This window comes from Mustela lutreola, chromosome 1 (genome assembly GCF_030435805.1).
Source record: "Mustela lutreola isolate mMusLut2 chromosome 1, mMusLut2.pri, whole genome shotgun sequence".
Classification (NCBI taxonomy): domain Eukaryota; kingdom Metazoa; phylum Chordata; class Mammalia; order Carnivora; family Mustelidae; genus Mustela; species Mustela lutreola.
In genome coordinates, this window is record NC_081290.1 from 272,263,555 (window position 1) to 272,288,497 (window position 24,943).

The 24,943-nt window shown below is 37.4% G+C and overlaps 1 protein-coding gene across 4 annotated transcripts in view; it reads right to left on the reverse strand.

Annotated features, from left to right (window-relative positions):
- CKAP5 (cytoskeleton associated protein 5) overlaps positions 1 to 24,943 on the reverse strand; it is a 108,062-nt gene that overhangs the window by 39,446 nt on the left and 43,673 nt on the right. For all 4 annotated transcript variants that reach the window (XM_059141236.1, XM_059141226.1, XM_059141235.1 and 1 more), the window contains exons 5-18: positions 24,047 to 24,218; positions 23,194 to 23,326; positions 22,851 to 22,951; positions 20,518 to 20,631; positions 14,183 to 14,287; positions 11,536 to 11,625; positions 11,249 to 11,413; positions 10,549 to 10,677; positions 9,818 to 10,000; positions 6,772 to 6,885; positions 6,153 to 6,263; positions 5,115 to 5,207; positions 1,972 to 2,157; positions 1,414 to 1,508 (exon numbers count right to left, since the gene is read on the reverse strand). In XM_059141236.1, coding sequence (XP_058997219.1) covers positions 1,414 to 1,508; positions 1,972 to 2,157; positions 5,115 to 5,207; positions 6,153 to 6,263; positions 6,772 to 6,885; positions 9,818 to 10,000; positions 10,549 to 10,677; positions 11,249 to 11,413; positions 11,536 to 11,625; positions 14,183 to 14,287; positions 20,518 to 20,631; positions 22,851 to 22,951; positions 23,194 to 23,326; positions 24,047 to 24,218 — 1,791 coding nt within the window. The remainder of the gene's footprint in view (positions 1 to 1,413; positions 1,509 to 1,971; positions 2,158 to 5,114; positions 5,208 to 6,152; positions 6,264 to 6,771; positions 6,886 to 9,817; positions 10,001 to 10,548; positions 10,678 to 11,248; positions 11,414 to 11,535; positions 11,626 to 14,182; positions 14,288 to 20,517; positions 20,632 to 22,850; positions 22,952 to 23,193; positions 23,327 to 24,046; positions 24,219 to 24,943) is intronic.

The window sequence follows — 24,943 nt, forward strand, 5'->3', positions numbered from 1 at the left end:
TCCTAATACTTCATCTCCACAAACTACGTCCAAGCCACTGAATTTTCTTGACAGGATAATTCCAATAGCTTACTAATCAGTCTTTTTGATCCTCACTATTTATTCTGACTACAGTCCAAATGATACTATTACTCTCTCCTTAAAACCATCTAATGGTTTCCAACTTACTCAAAACGCTGAGGCCCAATGTGACCTGGCCCAGTTCTTTCTCCCATCTTATCTCCTCCCACTCCCCCCAACTTATTCCCCTCTACTACCTATTGAAGAATAATCACTCCTTGCTATTTTTGTTTATTCTTGAGATTTTATTTATTTCAGAGACAGAGAGAGAAAGCATGTGCATGAGTAGGAGAGGGGCAGAGGGAGAGAGTGAGAGAGAATCTCAAGCAGACTTCCCACTGAGCACAGAGCCCAACACAGGGTTTGATCTCACAACCTTGAGATCATGACCTGAGACCAAGAGTCGGATGCTGAACTGACTGAGCCACCCAGGTGCCCCCAAGTAATTGTGTATTTGGTTGAATGTCACTTGAATGATAACTTCTGAGTAGTATTTCCTTGTTCAGTAGAATGTAGAAAACTATTTTGTTTTTTTTTTGGGGGGGGGGGGTGTTTAAAGATTTTATTTATTGGAGAAAAAGAGAGAAGGAGAGAAAGTACAAGCAGGGTGAGGGGCAAAGGGACAAGTACACTCTCAGATGAGTGAGGGGCCCGATGCAGGACTCAGTCCCAGGACCCCAGGATCATGACCTGAACCGAAGTCAGGTGCTTAACTGACCGAGTCACCCAGGCACCCCTAGAAACCTATTTTGTAAGACACTGAGAAGTATAGTATAAAAAACAGCATGGCACAGAGAAAGGCAACTGTATAGCAGTTACAGTATTTTCTCTTGGAACCAGAATGCCTGGAAATAAATAAATCTTAAAAAAAAAAAGTGCCTGGCATAAAGTAAGCTCTGTAAAATTTTGTTAAGTAAATAAATGTGTTCAATATGCAAACAAGTTTGGGAAACAGTGGGTTAATAAAAAAAAGTTAGGCAAGCTTCTCTGTTGAATGACCATGAGAGATGTTAATTCACCAATATGCACGAAAGCTCTCTAAACAAATGTGATTATATGCAGTCATTTCCAAATGTATTTAACTAGAAATCCTTGGAAGTAGCTTTTCTGAGGGACAATTATTAACACTTAAGGCAAAAAAATTACTTAGAGCGCACTCTAATGTTAGTGGTCATGAAAATGAAGGATTATGAGCCAATATAGACTTTTGAGAAAAAAAGGTAGTTTTATGTAAATTAGATGACCCAGCTCTGGTGTCTCAGAAATAGCAGAGATGGCTACAATAAACAGAATCAGCAGTCAGAGATAGGCACAATATTTAATTATTTTGTACCTGATTTCTTTCTGACTTACCCAGAAAAACCAAATTCTTTGATTGCATTTGATAGCCAATTCAGAGTTTCTGATTGATTCTTGGGATTCTTCTGTGAGAAAGCCATTGACATAACCTGAAGCAAAAAGAGAGAGAAAAAAAACCCACCAAAAATAAGTATGTGATTTTTTTTTTCTTGCCTTTCTCAAAGAAATATGGTATGCCATACAGGTAGAAGTGGATGAAGCATGGTTTTTCCAACCCTGACAGAACTGCAAGAATGCATTAGGAATGAAATATTCAACTTACACAAGAAAATGAGGTAAGTGACAGTAGTATTAAAAGCACTCTGGACTTTACAACTTTTCATTAGTTATCACTCTGAATTATAATGTCTTAAGAGAAAATCACTCTCATCTTTTAATAGAACACTCTTGGCCAAGATAAATTCTAATTATCAGGCAACAGTATATTATTAGACGTAAAGATAAAAATGCTGGTTATAAAAATGGTTTGACTTGGGAAGAAAAGACCTACAGTTTAATTAGTAACTTAAATTAAAATGTGGGAAAAGTTGGGGAGAGACCTCTGTCACTAACCTGTTCGGCTGTCCAAGGCAACATGCAAGCTTCGGCTATTGCTGTCATAGCTTCTTTTGCATTGTTCCCACATTTCACATCTCCAATCTTATCCACAAGGCCATCCAAAACAATCTGAGCTGAAGTTTTGGAAAAATTCCCCTTCTGGGCAATCAAAGCAACTATGTGAAGCTTCATCTGCATCACCTGAATAAGGATAAGCATTGTAAAGTTATGAGTAAGCCCAAAACATTGATTTACTTATTTTTATAGCAGCCTGAAGGTGTAACACAGGGACAACTGAGAACATAACCAAAAGAAAATTGACCACTCTAGCCATTTATTTATTTATTTATTTATTTATTTATTTAAAAAGTAATCTCTACATCCAACATGGGCTCAAACTCAAAACCCCAAGATCAAGAGCCTCATGCTCTACTAAGCCATAAAGATGCCCTTAAAAATGACAAGTTAAAACAAAGAAGCAAAATAATTTTTATCCTGTTATATAGTACTGAATACACATCCTGAAATATATAATAAATGACCAAACTAACTGTATCACTCAGAATTCCCACTAACATTGCCCATAAAAAACTATAACCCTCATGGACACATATGCACAACAGAACTTGAGAGAGTTAAAGAACTTGTGGATTTCTAAGTGGAAGAATGAAGAAGATATGAAAACCATTTAAAGGTGTTAATGTGATGGTGGCAGATGTATGGCTCTTGGGACCCCTCTGGCCTTCAATATTTCTCTCTGTGCCATCTGAACATTTAAATAACAGGAGCTGGTGAAGATGTACAGAAATTAGAATTCTCTTGGACTACTAGTATGAATGTAAGATGGTAAAAAGTCACGTTGGACAACAGTTTGGCAGTTTTTCAAAAAGTTAAACATAGTTACCATATGACCCAGCAATTTTACTTCTAGGTACGTACCCAAGAGAATTAAAAATATGATCACACAGGGGCCCCTGGGTGGCTCAGCCAGTTGAGCGTAGACTCTTGATTTTGGCTCAGGTCATGATCTCAGGGTCATGAGATCAAGCCCTGTGTTGGGCTCCATGCTCAGTGGGGAGTCTGCTTGGGATTCTCTCTATTCTCCTCTTCCCCTCCCTCCCTCTCTCACAGGCTCTCCCTCTCTAAAATAAATAAATAAATCTTTAAAGAAAAAAATGTGCTCACACAAAAACTTGTACATGAATGTTCAAAGAGACAGCCACAAAGTGGAAACAATACCAATTCCCTTCAACTTATAAATGGGTTAATAAAATGTTCTATATCCATACATGGGCGTATTATTTAGCGATAGAAAAGAATGTAGAACTGATGCATGCTACCAAAGAGGTGAACACTGATATATTATGCTAAGTAAAAGACACTTCATCACATGAAATGTCTAGGAGAAGTAATCCACAGAGACAGAACAGAGTAACAGTTGTCCAGGGTCTGGGGCAGGAAGAAATTTGGGGAGAAAGAGAGTGACTGATGATGGGTATGGGGTTCTTTCCGGATGAAAACATTCTAAAATTATAGAGTGGTAGGAGCTCCAGAACTCTGTTAATACACTAAGAACTGCTACACTTTACACTTCAAAACGGTGAGTTTAAAGTTGTCATAAAGAAAAATATATATATAAAATTATCCTTTGTTATCGATCTAACACATAGGAGAGTAATAGCTCTAATCAGGTATACTTTTTCACCTAAGTAACTGCACGAAGAGGGCTTTTAAAAGCGTGTAGGGGAGGAGGGCAGCGCAAGAACCTCTTGGTAGAGGAGGCTTTGTGGGGCTGGATGGAATGTTCGAGGGGCTGGAACAGTGCTACGGGAACACAGTGTGCGAGGAAGCCAAGGATCCTAAAAAGACAACAAGAGGTGGCAGAAGAGAAGCAAGAAAGAGACCAGCGGGATGCCAAAAATAAACCTGACATATTTCAAACTTTTGTTTCCATAAGGTGTATGAATATCTAGAGGAAAGGGAAACTTTTCTCCTTTTCCTTCCTGTATCACTTTCTTATACCTCCCTTTACACCTACTCTTTAGACTAATAACAGCACTGTTAAATTTCATCTCTATTATCTCTATTACAGTTACTATGCTAAACTATGTGGTAATTTTTCACTGGCAATTTAAAGATCATTTATCTCTTATCCAGACAAAAAAGAAACTTGTCTCCCGGCTTATCCCTCTCTTGCATATGTGAAGATTAGGGGGCTTCTAGGCCTAACTAACCGGAAGAAAAATGCATATATGTAAATTACACAAACAACATATAAATACTACTTCCAGGGCGCCTGGGTGGCTCAGTGGGTTAAAGCCTCTGCCTTCGGCTGAGGTCATGATCCCAGGGTCCTGGGATCAAGTCCTGCATAGGGTGTTCTGCTCAGCAGGGAGCCTGCTTCCCTTCCTCTCTCTCTGCCTGCCTCTCTGCCTACTTGTGTCTGTCAAATAAATAAATAAAATCTTGGGACGCCTGGGTGGCTCAGTTGGTTGGACGACTGCCTTCGGCTCAGGTCATGATCCTGGATTCCTGGGATCGAGTCCCGCATCAGGCTCCCAGCTCCATGGGGAGTCTGTTTCTCTCTCTGACCTTCTCCTCGCTCATGCTCTCTCTCACTGTCTCTCTCTCAAATAAATAAATAAAATATTTAAAAATAAATAAATAAATAAATAAATAAATAAAATCTTTAAAAAAAAAAAAAAACCTTCCATATACATAAACTCCCAGTTACACAGATCTACTTTTGTGTTTAATCAAAATGCACACACTCCACTGTTTACATTTCAAATTAGATGACACATTGGTTGATTTTTTTTAAAAAAGTCTAAAAATCATTACCAAAACTATACCTCTCTCACTCCATAGGATGATACGATGGAAATTACCTCAATGAAAGATACTAAAATTCCCAATTAAAAATTACCTGAAAATTAAACAAGATGGAATCGGGAGGGAGACAAACCATAAGATCTCTTATCTCATGAAACAAACTGAGGGTTGCTGGGGGTGGGAGGGGAGGGAGAGGGTGGCTGGGTTATAGACATTGGGGAGGATATGTGCTATGGTGATTGCTGTGAATTGTGTAAGACTGATGATTCACAGACTTGTACCCTTGAAGCAAATAATACATTGTATGTTAATTAAAATAAAATTACCTGAAAATTGGTTTCTTTCCATCCAGGTTTCTTGGCCAGCATCCTCACTAATGCCTGGCATGGCATTTCAGTTCGATCCATTAGTTCAACAGCCTTAAAGTAAAATAATAGACTGAGAGTTAAGGGGTTAATGATTAGCCAGGGAAGCAGTACAAAAAAAAGTCAAGTAGGTGACTTGAAAGAGAGGGAGGAATGGAAACAAGGAATGTTACAGAGGGAGCTTAGACAGCTTTGTTTCTTAAGTTGGATATTTGATACATAGTTGTTTTATATTAATACCATTGAAAATCTTCCACCCACCCACCCTGCATTTCAGAATTTCAACAAGAATATGTTCCAAGGAATATCACCGTAACACTGCATTTGCCTAGTGTGTGGCAGAAACTGCTTATACATATTTTGAGTTATCTGATTTTCCTAAAAACATATAGCAAAGTAGGATAGGTTAGAAGTAGTTAAGTATTAAATTTCAAAGATACACAAACTTGGGTCTAAACCTGATAAGTGTGGCACATGCAGGACTGAAAGCCAGGTCTCCTGCTTTAAGTCCCAGTGCTTTTGTGGTTTCTACAAACTCTTCTCATTAGAATCAGGGTAAATGTCAAAAGGAACTACCATGCACAGATTTCTGAAAGGAGCTTCTCATACCAAGTAATAATGTCTGTTCTTCCAAGAATCGTGACAATGAAGAGGGAAACCGAGAAATGGATGAGGGGTTTGAGTGGAACTATCTGTTTGCCTACTGAGTTTAATGAACAAATACCGTGATATTAAAATGCATCTAAATCTTGTAATTCAGACTAAGCCTACTTTTCTTAAGTATTAAGTTATGAGCTTATAGAAGCCACAGAAAGCAGATATTGAGAGATAAACACTACAGAGCTAAAAAAAAATACCCCCCCCCCCAACTTATCTTTAGTTAAGACCCTGAAACATGTTCACTGGATGTGAAACAGTGGAAGCAGGACAAGCACTTTTGTCAATTTCATTGCTTCTATGTAATGACATTTCACATCCAACTCAATCCCATGCATCTACCTTTTGGAACTCTTCCATACAGGCCAGCCTTTCCTTCCAGTTACTGCTGTCCAGAAGCTGTATACAGGTAGCAGGAAGGACAGCTGAAGCTTTTTCTTCACATACTTCTACCTGTAAGATACAAAAACACTAAAATTAAGAATTGCTTAAGGAGAGGAGCACCTGGGTGGCACAGTCGGTCAAAATGTCCAACTCCTAGTTTTATCAACTCAGTCCATGCTCTCAGGGTCAAGAGATGGAGTCCTGTGTCAGGCTCACACTCAGCGCAGAGTCTGTTTAAGATTCTCCCTCCTTCTGCCCCTCCCCGTGCCCCCGGCAACATGCTCCCTCTTGCTTTCTCTTTCTAATAAATAAATAAATCTTTAAAAAATAAAAAAAAAGAATTGCTTAAGGAAACAGATAACAAGGATTGTAAAAATACCCCAGGCCAAACTACATGAACACTCCACAGGTTTGCTATAGTATCTGAGGCTTCTATCCTACTACCATAAAGGGCAAGTTCATGAAGGCACAGTTTCAATAAACCATGTTGTAGAACTCCACAAACAAAGAATTCAAATCTTATAGGAACTGACTTTCCGTGCCTTTAGAAGTTTGAGGCACTTTGCAAAATACTGACCGAGAGCTCAGGTTCCACTATTTCTTTGGTCTCCAATCCTTTCTTGTTCTTGGTTCCAGTGCTCCCTGCACCTCCTGGTGCAGCTGGTTTCCCCTTCTTAGGTGGCCCACCAGCCTAAGAGCAATTAAAAAAACACACACACACACACACAAAACTAAACCACTTAGGATTTTAGAACAGCATTTTTTCAACTTTTTTGGGCCAGAGATTCCCTGAAAATTTGTTTTAAAATGAGGGACTACTCAACCAAATAAATACAGGGTATTTTTGGTACCCAGGGAACTTAGCAATTTCAAGGGCAGGTAGACCTCTTAAAGGCCATCCATGGGGAAATCTGCAGGCCCCATTAGTAAGAAGACCCTCTAATTCAGAATGAGCTAGAGATAAATGAAATGAAAATGGACTGGAATTATACTACATTTACAGATTAATATGAGAATTAACATTTGATGCCTTTAAATACCTCTAAATCTTTCCTACACTAGTAAAGGACAGCTCCTAACTTCCAGCAGCTACCCAATACTTCACTACAAGATACCCCAATAACAGGAAAATATATCATTAACTCAATGTAGAACTACCTAATTTTGAAGGAATAGAGTGGTTGTTATGGCAATGGCAAGTGGTCTAGTTATGTTGAAGATGGCCACAGAAATGAATCTTTTTATTGTTGTAACAGTTCTTCAGCTGGCCTACTTTTATTTTCCAAGTATATGACCATATGATCTACAAAGTGGTAACTCTGCCTTTTCCTACCTCATATTAGGTTTTACTTTATTATCTAATTGTAGAATGTTATTAAACAATAATGGAGCCAGCAGGCATTTTTTGTTTTACTTCCCACTTTAATAGAAGTACTAGTTTTTCATCACTATGAAGCATGATATTGACTTGTGGCTTGCCAGGTCTACTGCTGTCTATAGATCTCTCTGTATGTATTTAGTCATGTCAAAGTATCCAACCATTTCTATGTAGTTAAGAATTTTTATCATGAAGATATGCTGAAATCTATTATATTCTTTTACAGTGTCTGAAATTAGATTTCTTTTTATCTCTTAACTAAATCTTAAATTTAGTTAAGTTTTTGAATATTAATATTGAACCATCCTTGCAATCTTGGAATAAACTTCAGTTGGTCATACTTTTTATTATACCTACTGGCTTCTATCTGCTAATACTCTATTTAAATATCTTGATTTAAACATCTTGATTTAAATATCCAGTTTTGAAAAGTTACAAGAAATGCTAATACTCTCTTTAATATCTTGATTTAAACATCTTGATTTAAATATCCAGTTTTGAAAGGTTACAAGAAAATCACAGTTTATCACAAGGCACACAGCCAATGGTAGTAATGTTAATACGGTAACACACATCACTACACACATCACTATTCAAATCATTCCTCCTGTCTGTTTTGGATATTTGTTAAACTATGCCCCAAACCTAAAAAAAAAAAAAAAAAAAAAAAAGAAAGAAAGAAAAGAAAAAGATAAAATGCAGAGGGTCAAATTAGTCCGCAAAATCCAGACCTCCTCTGAAACCAATGTTATCTTGAACATAATCTGAGCATTTAAGGTGTAGTTAGCCAAAACAACAAACCTGTTTTTTTAATCAAATGAAACCTCCAATACCTGCCAGTTCCTATCAGCAGTATGATTTGGATGGTTCGTAATAACAATCTGATAGAGAGTTCATTGTTTTCTGATCATAAAAACAGAAAATTCTAAACTCTTTGACTAACCAGAACACCTCTTCTGGATCCTTTCCTGTAATAAATAGCACTCTGTATAGAGTACCTCAATTAATAAATCTTTAATTTATTAATTAAATTAATAAATAATAATTAATAAATTAATAAATTTTTCTTTCTTTTTTACAGACATATATGTTTACTGGCTTAATAGGACATATTGGTAATAAGTCTTTTCAAAGGAAGAATGAAGCAGGTTGCTCCCCAACTTTTTTTTTTTTTTTTTAAAGGATTTTTTTGTGTGTTTAAGAGAAAGCCAGCCAGCATGGCAAGGTTCAGCAAGATAAGAAAAGGCCTTAAGGTCCTGTGCCCAGGTCATTGTCTAGAGAGGCAATAGCTGGTGAGACAGAAGGGAACCGCTGCTAACCCCACATGAGAATGCTGAAGAAACAGCAAAATATGAATGAAAGTACACAGACTGTAGTTGGAGACACTTGGGTCCAAATCCCAGTTCTGCAACCCTAGCCATTCACCAAATGTGTGCCCAGTTCCTGCTTCTGCCAGAAACTCGTCTGTGCATATGCAACTGAGCAGTGATAAGATCTTTATCCTTTAAAGTTTACGGGATGATGTGGGGTGACAGAATAAACAAACAAGTGAACAAAAAAATAGCACAGTATTCTGTGCAGAATACTTAACCTTGCCGAGTCTCACTTTCCCTTTCTGGAAAAATGGGAATCACAAAACACCAATTTCATGGGTTGTTTGATGATTAAATGAGATTACTTAGGTAAAACACTTTCCAAAGTAATGCTTTATTAAACACCAGTTCTCTCCCCTAACTTCATGTTAGGGTTCAGGGTGAGGAAAGGAATAAGCTTTCTGCATCTATAGTAGATAATTTCATGCTTCAGTGTCCACAGGACAAATGTTCTTTAAAATAATGCCATATTCATCTTTAGGCATTTCCCTCTTCTATGCTTGTACAAAGGTACATGACCTTGACTGGTATGTAGACTTGGTGATGTGATTTAGCAGTCTTATTAGCAAAATGACCAAGGTGATACTATTAATATTAAGTGCCTTGCCACATTTTCTTCATTTAATGATACTTTATGATCCCTCAAAATGGGCTCCTGTACATTCATTACCATTTTTAATTCTATTATGAGTTTACTTAACCAAATGTATTGTTGGAACACTCTTGGTTGATGGATGTTTTGCTATATTTTTAATGTGGTAATGAGTTCATTTCTCAAATGAAATCTATCGGAAGGATAATGAACCTGAGACTCAGATCCTGCTTTACTAAATTCTAACTTTTGAACTATATTTTCCGTCTCATCTATTAACCTTAGTAGCAGGTGCCTTTTTTAAGGGTCCTGGTTTGGGTGCTGAAATGTCCTTTGTGTCCTTATCTCCTGCAGCCCCTGAAGTGGCAGTCCTTCCAGCAGCAGGCTTGAAGTCCTTCTTATCAGCAGCTAGTCCAGCTTTCTTACCATGTACCAGCTCTACTTTTTCTGAACATTCTTTGATCTAGAGAATGAAATTAAGGTGAATATCATTAAGCCCAGCTCTGAAATATTATCACTACATTAGTGCTTAATAACTCACCTAAACCACAAATATATGAGAATTCAGAAAGTTTCCTTTTCAGGAGAAATAAATTATTCACTTTCTCACATTTTATTTCTACACAAATTAAAATTGTAATAAACATACAACTACATTTCTGACAGAAAACATTCATATTTAGAAAGGTAATTTTCCAGATACTAGAACCAAATTTATCTTAAAACATTCTTTTTACCTCCTCTATGAACTGATCACTCAGCTTTTTTTTTTTTTTTTTTAAATAATCTGAAAGCTATTTCTATTCAAACCTCCACGGTAGCTTCAAATAAAATTTAAATCCTCAGAAGCTATGTTTTTACACTCTAGGCCTGAACCACCACTAGCAAATGAAATAACTTTCCCAAGCTGACCACCATTTTTGTCTTCATGAAAGACAAAATTGAAACAAAATCATAATACACAGAGATAGATTATAATGAAATCGGACAAAAATCCTACCCCTAACCTACCTTATCGAGCTTGAGTTTGTCCACATCAGCTAGGAATGGATTTACTGCTTTTTCACCCACCACTTTCAATGCAGTACCCAATGCTTCAAAAGCAGCATCTCTTACTTCAGGAGCAGAATCATTGATGTGCTGTGGTCCGGAAGAAGCAAAATGATCTTAATCCAAGATATTTTAGGTCTTACTGATTTTAATTCAGACTGGTGATTACTGAATAAAGAACTTGCTTTTTACAGTTTACTGAAGCTAAGTGTAGCTTTCCTTTTGCCAACTAACAGTTACTCTTTCATATATTCTTTTTGGGTTAAGGAAACCTCTGGTAATCCATTCAGCAAATAAGTATTTCCTTTTCCTCCTACCCTCTATTTAAAATGCCTCATATGCAAATGATCTTCAAAGATTCCAAATTGTATGCCTGTGTGCTTGGCCAGATCCAGCAGAAAACCAGTGTATGGGCCAAATAAGAAACAAAATGTTTAGCAGTTAGTGGAATCATAAAGCTAACTTGTATTTTTCTTTGAGAATAGGAACACAGAGTACAAGAATTTGGATTCAGTTTCCAAAGCTACAGAGGGTCTGATCCTCAAAAGACCATAATCTACTAATATCCGTAAGTCAAGTAATCTCCGCTCATAATTAATATGGGAAAAAAAAACTTCCCTAAGTATAAAAAATTCCCCCAATTCCCAAGAGAAGTCTATACCTTAAGTAGAGCAGCACAAAAGGGCTTTAGCAAGCTCTTTGGCAGCGTAGAAGCAGTGCAGTGGCGGAAGCTTCTTGCAATGAAAAGAGATGTCTGCTGCTTGATGGTTGGATTTTTATTATCCATGACTGCTAAAACATCCTCACTGATGTTCTGCAGTGTGGTCTTTAGAAAAGAAAACATGGTCAGTGAGCTTTTCTCCATTGTAAGAATAATCAAAATATTACACTGACAAAATTTACATTAGATGTCAGTACGCACACATGTGTGAGTCACTCATGACTTACGGTGAGGAAGATTGCATCGATTGCCTCCTGCAGGGCCTGTACCACTTGAGGTTTCTTCTCTTTGAATTTTTCCAAAATGGTTGGCACAACCTATAAAAGCAAATAGCTGGAATATTATTTTGCTGGCAACGAAAAAATACAAGGTACTGGCATGCTACATGAATGAACCTTGAAAATATGTGAACTCAAAGAAGCCAGTCATAAAGGACCACATATATAGGATCTATTTAAATGATTCCCTGAAATGTCAAATCCACACAGACAAAGGTAGATCAGAAGGGAGTGGTTGCTAATGGGCTGAGGGGTTTTCTGGGGGGTGATGAAAATGTTCTGGAATTAGATGGTCATGAGAGTTCCACAACCTTGTGAATATATTAAAACCACTTAATTATACACCTTAAGGGGGTGAATTTTATAGTATGTAACTTATATCTCAATAAAGCCATTATTAAACAATGTTTGGCATTACCGAAAAAAAGTGAACATCTAAGTTGGATAAAAAGTCATCTACTTTCTTGAAGGGCACAAGGATCTTATGCCACAACAATTAAGGGTTCCCATTCTGTACCATGGTAGCAGTGCTTCTCAATTCTTTTTCTGCATCTACATCTTCATGCAACCATATAACCATTTCTATCAGTAACATCTCTTTTTAGACAAAAAGATTCTCAACTAGGTGGATTTAGGATAGTGGAACAGGTATAGTATATAATTTTTCTTCCCCACCTAAGATTCTGATACACTTCACTAGTCTGGGGAAGTCTCCCACCCCCTTACGACACTAAGAAAAAAAAAACAGTACTAAAAACCGTAACAACTTTGATCAGAAGCATACCCTTTTATTCAAATACTAAGTTTAGATCAATAAAGTTGGAATTTTTATAATTTTTATCTTATAAACCAACTGTAATTCATAAAATATTTATTGAATACCTAATATATCGAATGAGTGCCAGGCACCGTGCTAGCAGGCAAATTAAATTTTTTTTTTTTTTAAGATTTTATTTATTTATTTGACAGACAGAGATCACAAGTAGGCAGAGAGGCAGGCAGAGAGAGGGGGAAGCAGGCTCCCTGCTGAGCAGAGAGCCCAATGCGGGGCTTGATCCCAGGAGCCCAGGATCATGACCTGAGGCAAAGACACAGGCTTTAACCCACTGAGTCACCTAGGCGCCCCTAAAGTTGTTTTTTAAGGTCCACGAGATATAGCAAAGCTCAAAGTCACCCAAAAAAATTTTTTTAAGATTGCACATAAGTGATCGAGACCAGATGGAATATAGTTTCCATGGAGAAATATAAAAGACTTTTTAATACTAGTAGTTATAAACTTGAAAATCAAGATAATTTTTATATATATTTTACAAAAGAGAGCTTATAAATAGCTCAAGAAAATAAACCTGAACCATTAACATGCTTGACATCAAATACTGTATATGATAGTTTTTTGTGTTTTTTTAAAGATTTTTATTTATTTGTCAGAGGGAGAGAGATTACAAGTAGGGAGAACTGCAGGCAGAGGGGGAAGCAGGCTCCCCACTGAGCAAGGAGCCCTATGCTTACTGAAACTGAAGTATATTCTTTTTTTAAAAAGTACACTAATAAGTAACACGAAAACGACCCAAAGCTAATTAGCACATGGATTGCATATATACATATAAGTATTGCATAATAAATATTATTGCTATAAAATACTTATAGTTTTATTCCAATTTATAATTTCATGTCTAAGGGTTTTATGGACCCACATTTTTATTTCCCTGGTAACAAGTTAGTCATAACTTATTTTTATTTGGTAGTGTATTTTTTTTCCAGTTAAGTTCTTTGCACTTATTTTTAATGCTATGAGTAAGCGAGCTCCAAATACCATAACTGAGCTTAGACATTAACTTCACAACATAAAACTGACACATGACTACAAATTATGAGGAGCCTCTAAAAGCCATTCTAGGTGATCAAATGATCAAGTGGCTAACAAGTTCAACCCTAAAGCTTAGTAGGGTCAATTTTCAGGATGCTGCACCATTCTAAGTAATTCAGACCAGATTCAGAGGCCAATTGACAAATGCCACAGTTAAAGAAAACATCTCAATTTATTAAAACTGTTACCAAACTTAAGTGCTTCTAAATGTACACAAAGAGAGTATACTCCACAAATGGCTCCAGTCACATTTCTTAGAATAAATTAAATTGATACACCACCAAGAATGTAACCTATATAAAATGTCTCAAGTATGTAAGTAAATTATTATTTTTTAATAGGAAAACACAATATAATATATTGTATATATTTTATAACCACTGTCCAGGTGGTTATCGCAAGTTTCATTTTATCCTGTTATACTGCATATAATCTTATAAGAACAAAGCAAAATATTAATAAGTAAGTAAGTAATAAGCAAATCAACTCAACTAAGTATTTAGGCTGTATACCTAATTTTCTATATAAAGCTAAACGAATTATTTACAACCAACAACTTTACTGAAATGTTGTGAGGGGTTATGCTCAATATTAATAAAACTTAGCAAAAATTCACTTTGTCCAATAAATAAAGATCTATTACAAAGAGCTGTTTTAAATCATAAAGCAAGCTAGCCTGCCACTAGTAGTAATGCTCTCAATTTATATCTAATAAGGAGTGTTACTCACGTGTCCTGCATACTGTCCAAATTTCTTCCTTAGCCCAACAGCCAGGCCAGTAAGACATTTTGCTGCCAAAGCCACCAACATGACATTGGTGTCCTTTCCAACAACCTACAAAGAGAGGGGAAGAAAGGAAAACAAAACAGTCACAACTCTGTAGAACAGAACTAAAAATGCATTCTTAAAAGAACTCTGCAAGCTGTTATGCTAATGGATAGCCAATTTTGTTTCCTACAAAAGAGGAAAAATTCTTCCTTGACTATTTCAAATTTGAGGGCGTCCTTTTCACTCTGTTTAGTCTCCTATCTTCAAATTCTACCAGTAACACATACATAAAACCACAACTTCACATAGCTAACTCTCCATCCATGGTAGTCTGGGTTGTCACCATTGCACAACTCTGCAGGAGGGGACTCTAATATTGGCAGAGAAGCTGCAGGGCCGCTGACTTTGCTCTGTCTGGGGCAGGAAAAGCCAAAAGACAGTGGATCTCAGAAGAAAAACACCACAGGGAAAAGCTCCAATGTTTATATCCAAGGAGCACCAGTAGAAGCTGGTACAGGTACCTTCAAGAAGTCCATGGGGACTCTAAGTTGCAAATGGCATTGCAACCTTCCCTCCGAGGGAACTTCTGGCCTTGCGGCTGCCATTTTAAATACCTAATGATCGTCAAGTGTGCATTTCAAGTCTCTTAGCAGAGTTCTCTCCAGCATTATTTATACCACCACCCTGCTTTCACTCTTTACTCTTTTCCCAGGTGGAAATAATGCTTCGATTCCATCTCGGATTTTATTTCATCCCAAAGATCTTGAATTCCATAAGCAGAATGATTCCATAAGCAAAATGCTTCCTTCCTGATTCCCTGAATTAAACAACCCCTAGTGCATAGTATGCAAGGAAGTTCCAGATGGCACTTACATGCACTCCCTAAGTGCTAAGGTATAATGATTAAGAGGCAAGATTAGCATTTATTAAAAACAAATTAGATGCCATAATTTTACAGGTGCTTTATAATTCTTTTGTTATTTAATTTTTCAACCAAAAGCCTATAAACTAGGTAATATTATCAAATTTTGTAGACTTCAAAAATTAAATACAGATTAACTTGCTCAAGGTCAGAGCGAGCAAATGCGATGTGACATGATTTAAACCCAGCTATTTTGACTCCAAAGCTTTTGCTTTCTTTACCAAAGCATATTCACACTATAAATTCATGTTATGGCAAATTCATTTTTCTTATAAGAGGGATAAAATCAGGGTCCTAATAAATATTTTGTTAAATCCCTAACTACTATAAATTCATAGAGAAAAAGCTTCCATTCAGTTCTGTATTAAACTCACTATTGGCATTTATAAATGTTTGCTCTTTTTCTTAAACCAAAAGAACAAGTCAGGAATTATTTAGATGCAAGACTTCATATTTAGCATATAAATATATATTCTAGGGATGGTCACTGAAAACATGCCAGACCCCATTCCAAGAAATCTTAGTTCAATGAATCTGGGATGGGATTTGGAACTAGTATTTTAATATAGCTCAAAAGAAAAAGGCCATTAATCATTCCTATTCTTGGGAGAACAGCTCTCATATCCACCATGAGAGCAACGACCGGTGGGAGCTGAACCCTAGACAATGATGATCCTGATGGAAAGTCTTGAAGAGGATCCCGTGAATCTGTTATAGTTCAAGATGGTTAAGCGGTTGAATGAACTTATAGGTGAGTGATGGACCGGGTCGGTCTGTCTTCAACACTCATTGTCAAACATCGCAGTTTGATTAAACAAGTTGCTCTAAATAGGGAAATGGGAGTGGGCAAGGTGTAATGTCTTTATTTTTAAGAAAAACAGCATACACATGGGCAGGGGGAGGACTCAATCCAGATCTGAAAATCTCCACAACTCTGTTCTAGACTAGGGAAAGGAAGCTATAGCTCACAAAGTTAATTTAACCAAAATAATGGGAAATATTCTATAATTAAAAGTGCTGGGGGGTGCCTGGGTGGCTCAGTGGGTTAAGCCTCTGCCTTTGGCTCGGGTCATGATCTCAGGGTCCTGGGATGGAGCCCCACAAAGGGCTTTCTGCTCAGCGGGGAGCCTTCTTCCCCTTCTATTTCTTTCTTTTTTATTTTTTTTTTTTTAAGATTTTTATTTATTTATTTGAGAGAGAGACAGTGAGAGAGAGCATGAGAGGCGAGAAGGTCAGAGGGAGAAGCAGACTCCCCATGGAGCTGGGAGCCTGATGCGGGACTCGATCCCGGGACTCCGGGACCGTGACCTGAGCCGAAGGCAGTTGCTCAACCAACTGAGCCACCCAGGCGCCCTTACCCCTCTCTTTCTGCCTCTCTGCCTGCTTGTGATCTCTCTCTCTCTGTCAAATAAATAAATAAAATCTTAAAAAAGAAAAGTGCTGGGACTTCTCCCACAAATCTAGGCCTACAAAATTATTTTAAGCACCGTTGATCCTTGAACAATGTTGAGGGTTAGCAGCAGTGACGGCCCCTCTGTAGTCAAAAATCCACATATAACTTCTGACCCCCCCAAAACTTAATTACTACTACAGAAGTCTTTCTGATAACATAAACAGTTGATGAGCGCATGTTTTATATTTGTATTATATTCCATATTCTTTTGATAAAGCTGGAGAGAATAAAATGTTACTAAGAAAATCATAAAGAAAATACATTTATAGTACTGTTCTGTATTCACTGAAAAATATCCACATGTAAACTGACCCATGCAGTCTAAACCTATGTTGTTCAAGGGTCAGCTATAATTATCAATTTATATTTATTTTCAATAGTAATTTAAGCCACTAGTTAATAGTAACTAAAACAAAACACTCAATGACAAAATCAGAAATCAATGAAATCCACCATGTTTATAAAACTACAATGAATATAAACAGGAAGGGGGGGGGGGTAAATGTAGAAAGCCCAAGTGAAAAAAAGGTTAATACCACAAAAAAAGCTAGCAAGCAAAAAAAAAAAAAAAAAAAAAAAAACAACAACAACAAAAAAAACAAGCTAGCAAGCATATACAATAAAATACCTTGAAAACTCAAACCTTAAAGATTTAAAATATCTACCAGCATCCACAGGTAATTGGCCAAGTCAAAGAAGATATTGGGGGGAAGGTAGCATAAGGGGTAGGGGAGAAAGTATCTTATAAATGAGAGAACTATATGAAAGATATATATATAATGAAAGAACTATAACTTCCTGTGAAAACAGCAAAGCCCACAGACTATGCTAAGCCATGTGACAACCTGAAAGAAGACAGTTTAAGAAATAATTTCCAGGGGGGATATGGAGAGGGTGGTTGGGTTATGGACATAGGGGAGGGTATGTGAAATGGTGAGTGCTGTGAAGTGTGCAAACCTGATGATTCACTGACCTGTACCCCTGGGGCAAATAGTAAATTATATGTTAATAAAAATAATAAAGAAAAAATAGAGATAATTTCCAGAATACCAAAAGGAATTTCAAAATGAGTAGTTCTGCATTACTTACATTAAAGGCAAAAAACTGGGAGCTTAGTGGGATTACTTGATAGAGTCAACAGAGCAAAGAGACCATTTATGGATGGATAAGGGATCCATCTATAGCCTATTCAGTCTCATTCTCTTACATTTCCTCATTTCCCCATTTTTGACAAGTCTCTGTTAAGTCACCATAATATGGAGATGAAGTTTGTGTTTACATCCAAGTAAAATCACATAAAAATTTTTAAAATGCCTTGTTCCTGGTTTATGTATACAACTGAGGTTAACTTCTCATTGTTTTAAATATTTTAGTCATAAAATTAAATTTCTCTTTACTTGTTTGTAAGCCTTTAATCACCCCCCCACTCCACCATGGGAAGAGGGAGAAGTTTCTCACAGAAATCTATTGTTTATGACTACTCAAATATAAAATCCATATCCTCTCTGTAAAGAATATAACAAGAGTTTATTTATATTCAAATGCCAAGAGAAATCACAAAACAGTATTTATCTGAACAGCTAATGTCCTAAGAAAACGCATGTGGAGAACATCAATTAAGATTTGTATCATTATGGGGGCGCCTGGGTGGCTCAGAGGGTTAAGCCTCTGCCTTTGGCTCAGGTCATGATCTCAGGCTCTTGGGATTGAGCCCCACATCGGGCTCTCTGCTCAGCAGGGAGCCTGCTTCATCCTCCTCTCTCTTCCTGCCTCTCTGCCTACTTGTGATCTTTGTCTATCAAATAAATAAATAAAATCTTAAAAAAAAAAAGATTTGTATCATTAGATAAGACAAAAATAAAAGCTTTAATCTGAGGCACTGAGAATTCAGGGACAAGTAATAAGACTAGAGATAAAAATTATACACTGAAATTTACAGAGAGAATCTTAAGTTCTCAATGCCACTAGAATCTCATTTCCCTCTCTTAGTGCCTTTCTACCTTTTATCCTTCCTCCCATGCTGCAGGTTGGTGAAATCTTCTCCCTCTACACAACTACCTTCTAATTAATCTTGCCTGGGTTTGGGGCTCTTCAAGATTAGAAGACTGAAGACTAAACAAGATTGGGAAAAATCATATCTCTGCCTCCATGTCTCACTTGGAGGAAAGCATGGGAAGTGGACTATAAGAAAACACAGCCCATCCTCATTATTCACGGATTTTATATTTGCGAATTCACCTACTTGTTAACATCATCACCCCCTGAATCAATACTCGAATCACTCTCCTAGTCATTCATGGACAAGCACAGAGCTGTGAAAAATCTGAGTTGCCTGGTGTGCACTTTACAAGCTGAGAATGAACGAAGCAACACTGCCTTCTTATTTCATTTTTCCATTTTTGTAATTTTTTTCCCCATTTTTGTAATTTTTCTTGGTGCTTTCACTGTTTGAAACGGCCCCTGAGTGTAGTGCTGAAGTGTTCCTAAGTGCAAAAAGGCCTGACACAGAAATTACTTGTGTTAGATAAGCTTTGTTCAAGCACGAGTTATGGTGCTGTTGGCCATGAATTCAGTGTTAATGGATCAATAATATATATTGAGACCTCTTCAAAGAGAATAAAACAAGTTATGTATTGACTGATGGATCAAAATGTTGAGACCAAAGAGTTGGAGAACCCTAGCCCTGTGTTTCCTTAGCAGCAATTGGGTCAGTATTCACTAACTCAGTGTTGTGGTGACTTTAAAGAACATGGCTACTATGAATAATGAGAATTACTGTACATACATGTGCATACAACTAGGGATTAACTCCCCACACCATTCTAATCCTCTGTAATTTTAGGCCGAAGAAGCAAATTAAAAAATTTTCTCTATTCAAGAATATATCTTTAGAGTTTGTTCTTAAACTATATAACTATACCAGCAGTATTTGATCTATACTTTCAGATTTTATGAAAAGCCACTACATACAAATTTATCAACCAGGAGCAAAAACAAAGAATTATTTCCTAAAAGCATTTCTTTCTTACTTAGCACTTGCCTGCTTTTTTTTTTTTTTTTTTAAGACTTTATTTATTTATTTGACAGATATCACAAGCAGGCAGAGAGAGAGGAAGGGAAGCAGCCTCCCTGCTGAGCAGAGAGCCCGATGCAGGGTTCGATCCCAGGACTCTGGGACCACGACCTGAGCTGAAGGCAGAGGCTTTAACCTACTGAGCCACCCAGGTGCCCCAACACTTGTCTGCTTTATAATGACCACACATCCTTCACTTTACATGCAGATATACAATGTGGGATTATTTGTTATCTAATGGGAAAATGTTCTTCATATTTAACATCTGTCCCATTAAATAGAGCCAATTTAAATAGTTCACCCTATAGAACTATAAAATTAGAATATTTGGTTCTACATCACCAAGACCCTCTTTTTCTTGAGATTCGTATATGCTACTAGACCACATAAAGCAAAATGATAATAAATAAAGACTGAAAATCAATCCCTCCAAACTAACCTAGGGCAGGCATTTTAAACAATCCTTTACAAGGGTAAGCCTATAATTAGAAAACGACTGATAGTGTTCCTTAAATGGAAATGTAGTTGTGATAAAAAAAGATGACTGATGGGGAGAAACTCAAAGGCCTGGTCTGTTGTCAGGTTACCAGTGTTGACACTCTTCCCACTTTTCTTCCTCCTCTTCTTTTTAAAAGATTTTATTTATTTATTTATTTGTCAGAGAGAGAGAGAGCGCACGTGCATGCACACACACGTAGGCAGAGTGGCAGGCAAAGGCAGAGAGGGAAGCAGGCTCCCTGTCGAGCAAGGAGCCTGATTCAGAACTTGATCCCAAGACCCTGGGATCATGACCTGAGCTGAAGGCAGCGGCTTAACCGACTGAGCCACCCAGGCGTCCCCTCACTTACCTTCTTTAATGCTTTGACTAAATCTGCATAATCGCCTGCTTCCAGTTTGGGGTTTTTCACTAGTACTTCCACAGCCTCCAGAGCTTCCTTCCTCTCTTGCCATTTTTTTGCCTCCTGCAATACACAGAATGAGTTACTCATAGAACAGTAATTAGGAGGCAAAATAAAAAAAAATAAGTCTATTTCTTGCATGCTCCTAATTCAAAGATATATAATTATTTTTTGTTTTCAGAAAGTTTTTAAAGAAACTGGTTAAAAAACAAAACTGCAAATCTGGGCAGCCCATCAGAATATTTTGCTCATATATATAAAATTCTGTCCATACATGGTTAAGTATTTTCATAACATTTCATAACCCTAAGGTTCTGTAAGCAAAAGAATGGGATGCCATAGACTTCCTTCTCACTTTCTAGTCAAATGCTAGTAAGCAAGTCTTAAACAGGAAACATTGCTAGAAAGTGTTTCTAGCATATCTCATAGTGGCACAACTACAGGAGAAAGGAATTTCCATACTGATAACATTAAAAAGATCAGAAAAAGACAATCATATGACCAACAACCAAAATTGCTCTAATCCTGGTGATCAGTTTTATATGTTGGTGGTACAATGCTGATTGTTTTGTTTTATGGCCACAAAGTAGAAAATACTCCACTAGAGATCAAGCAATCATTCGGTAATTTTGCATTCCCACTATCTGAAAGAATTGGGGATACAACAAAGGTGACAAACTTGCCACTCTGGAGAAGATGACAGTGTAGTTTAATTTATCAAGTATTTGTTAATCAGAAGTTAATGGGGGACTGAAGGAGCTTGCCAGCAGAGCTAGGAAAATCTGCACTAAATAACTACTAAGTCATGACCATTATGAAAAGAGAAGTTCAAGCTGCTTTGGTATCATAGCAAGAGGACTCAACCTACTTTAGGCTGCCAGCTAGGATCTCCCCTGAAAGTGATCCTTAAGGTGAGATCTAGAGGATGAAGAAATATTATGGGGTGACTCAGGAGAATGTTACAGGCAGAAGTAACAGCATATATTAAATCCAGAGTCTGGGGGGCGGTGAGTGTGGCACACGTGATTTTGGCAGAAGTGCAGGATGACAGGAGCACAGAGTGAGAAGAATTAGAGACGGTAAGGCTGGCAAGGTAAGCAGGGACTTAAAAGGTGCCTTAGGTGGCCTCAATGGCTATAGGATAACTTCAGACATCATATTAATCTCATGGAAGCCACTGGAAGGATTTCAGTGAAGCAATGATATGGGCAGATTTTTATTTTCAAAAATGACAGCTTTGGGCGCCTGGGTGGCTCAGTGGGTTAAGCCGCTGCCTTCGGCTCAGGTCATGATCTCAGGGTCCTGGGATCAAGTCCCGCATCGGGCTCTCCGCTCGGCGGGGAGCCTGCTTCCTCCTCTCTCTCTGCCTGCCTCTCTGCCTACTTGTGATCTCTCTGTCAAATAAATAAATAAAATCTTAAAAAAAAAAATGACAGCTTTGATTACACTGGGAAATGTGATGGGAAAGAGACAAAAGCAGAGACAGGGAGTCTTACAAGAAGACTACCATGGCACGTAGGGCAAGAGATGATGGTGGCTGGGATAAGACTGTTTCTTAGTTGGGGATAATTGTGTCTCTTGGGGTATATTTAGCATAGTCTGGAGACATTTTTGGTTGTCAGACTTGAGGAATGGTATTACTGATATCTGGCGGGTAAACGGCAGAGATATTACTAAACATCCTCCAGAGCACAGAAAAGCCCCCCCGGACCAAGAATTATCTGGTAAAAAATGTCAACAATGCCAAGATCAAGGAACCCTGGGGTAAAGTAGTGGCAGTGGGATGGAGTGAAAAAGATGAATTTGACAGATTTTTTTTTTTAAGATTTTTTTTATTAATTTGACAGACAGAGATCACAGGTAGGCTGAGAGGCAGGCAGAGAGAGAGAGAGGAGGAAGCAGGCTACTCGCCGAGCAGAGAAGAGAGCCCGATGCGGGGCTCGATCCCAGGACCCTCGGATCACGACCTGAGCCGAAGGCAGAGGCTTTAACCCACTGAGCCACTCAGGCACCCGAATTTGACAGATATTTAAAGATAAAACCAGAGAGACAATGAGTATAAAGGAGAAGGCAAGAATAATGATCTCGGTTTTGGCCAGATGTGTTAAAAGAAAGTGCTGTAGTAGGTATACATACACAGTAGTACGGGGACTGACTGACACTACTAGAGAAGAGACGGGGTGCAAAGCGGTGTACTAGGAAAAGGGCTCAGCAGAACAATCTAATTATAATCAAGGAACTATTTTAAATGAAATAAATGAAAGAAGGTTACCATTACTTACAATTTTGTCATAAAAATCTTTGGGAAGTTTGGAAAGAATTTCTACTGCTTCCAAAAGCTCATAAGCGTCTATCTGTGGCACCTCATCACCATCGTCACCACCTTCCAGGGGAAAAACAAAACAAACCTTAAAAATGGATGGAAGGTTTTTACTTAGCAAATAGTTACCACTCCTTTCACACCCTGATGAAATCTTGATATAGAAGGAATCAGTTATTAATGCTATAAATGACTGATATATTGTTAAATGGCAGTCCTACAAAATGTGCCTAGTAAACATAGGTTCTTGAGGTAGGGGTGTTCTTGCTAATTTTCACAGAAACCAGTGTTTAAAACTGGCTTACCTCCCTCAGCATCGCCACCAGCTGACTGTTGCTGTTCCAATTTAGCTTCTAGTTCTTGCTGGGAACGCAGGAATCGACTTGGTTTAGGAGTACCTGTTGGCAATTTGACCCATTCTTCTTCTAGTTCTTTCAACTACAAATATCATAAAATATATTTTAAAACATACCTACATCCTCACCTTTAGAGAACGTACTTAACATTAATATTTACTAACATCAGAACCTAATTTCTTACTTATGTGGTTCTAACAGGCCAAAAAGGAGGGACACATTTAAAGTGTATACATTTGGAAAAAATGAAACAAGAAACCAGAGAGGAAGACAAACCATAAGAGATTCTCAATCTTAGGAAACGATCTGAAGGTTGCTGGAGGGGAGGGGGATGGATGGGTAGGGTAACTGGGGTTATGGACACTGGGGAGGGTATGTGTTGTAAGGAGCACTGGGTATTATATAAGACTAATGAATCATAGACCTATATCCCTGAAACAAATAATATATATGATAATTAACTGAATTTAAATTTAAAAAATTATACCTTGGTAACATAAACTGATATATTACTACTGAAGATGTATGTCTATGCAGTTAGAAAAAAAATAAAATCCACTTTTTAGGACACTAATTAGTTCATGACTTCAGATATATTTATATCAGGTAATGTCTCTAAAACCAATTATAATAAAGAACAAGTAAAATGCATGTTGTCCAAACAGAAAAAATAAAAATAAAAAAACTGATTTCAAAATTAAGAACGAAAAATAGTAATTTTAAGGACAGAATATCAACAACAGGAAGGAAACACCGTCATATTAGTCTTATGCAAAGACAACCAAAAAACTTTGTGCCTCACCTGGACAGAGTTTATATTTTGTAATGGAGGTCTCAGAGCATCCCGAATCCATCTGTAAATCTCCACAGCAATTAGTTTTGCTTCATCTCGAACAGCTTTTTCTCGAGACTCAAAGAGTTTTGGCAACACTTTGATAATTGGCTTAAGCAAGATGATTTTGGAACCAAATTCACTAGAAATAAAACATTGGGTAGAAAAAAACCAAACTTGTCAACATTCAATATATTTGGGCAGCGTTAGCTTTCATTCACTAAAACATACTTCTGTACTTATTATATAGTAATAGTTGAGCTTTTTTAAGGCAGGGGGGAAAAAAGGAATTTCTAACATCTATGTTTAGATATCACTCTTCTAAGAATGTTATTTAATGCCTAGGGTCCAGAATATAAAAATCTTAAAACTAACCTATGTAATCAGGTTAGGGATAATTCAAATCTATAAAGGACCAAACCTGTATAACATCTTAAATATACATGTATATACATATAGAAGATTAAAAACATAAATCAGTTTATTTAGATGACTAAAATCGAAATATTTAGATGAGTGAAATTTAATTGCAGTAAGTTTTTTTGTTTTGTTTGTAAAGATTTTACTCATTTCTTTGACACAGAGAGAGACAGTGAGGGAACACAAGTAGGGGGAATGGGAGAGGGAGAAGCAGGCTTTCTACGAAGCCCAATGCGGGGCTCAATCCCAGGACGCTGGGATCATGACCTGGACCAAGGGCAGAAGCTTAAGGACTGAGCCACCCAGTCGCCCCTTGCAGTAAATTTTTAATAGTTCTTATGATTAAGGTGGTTCATTGAACTTGACAGATCACTAATCCCGGCAGCATGTGTTTCACTCTTGACTTCGAAGCTTATCAGCTATAACTCCAGGCAACCTATATCTCTC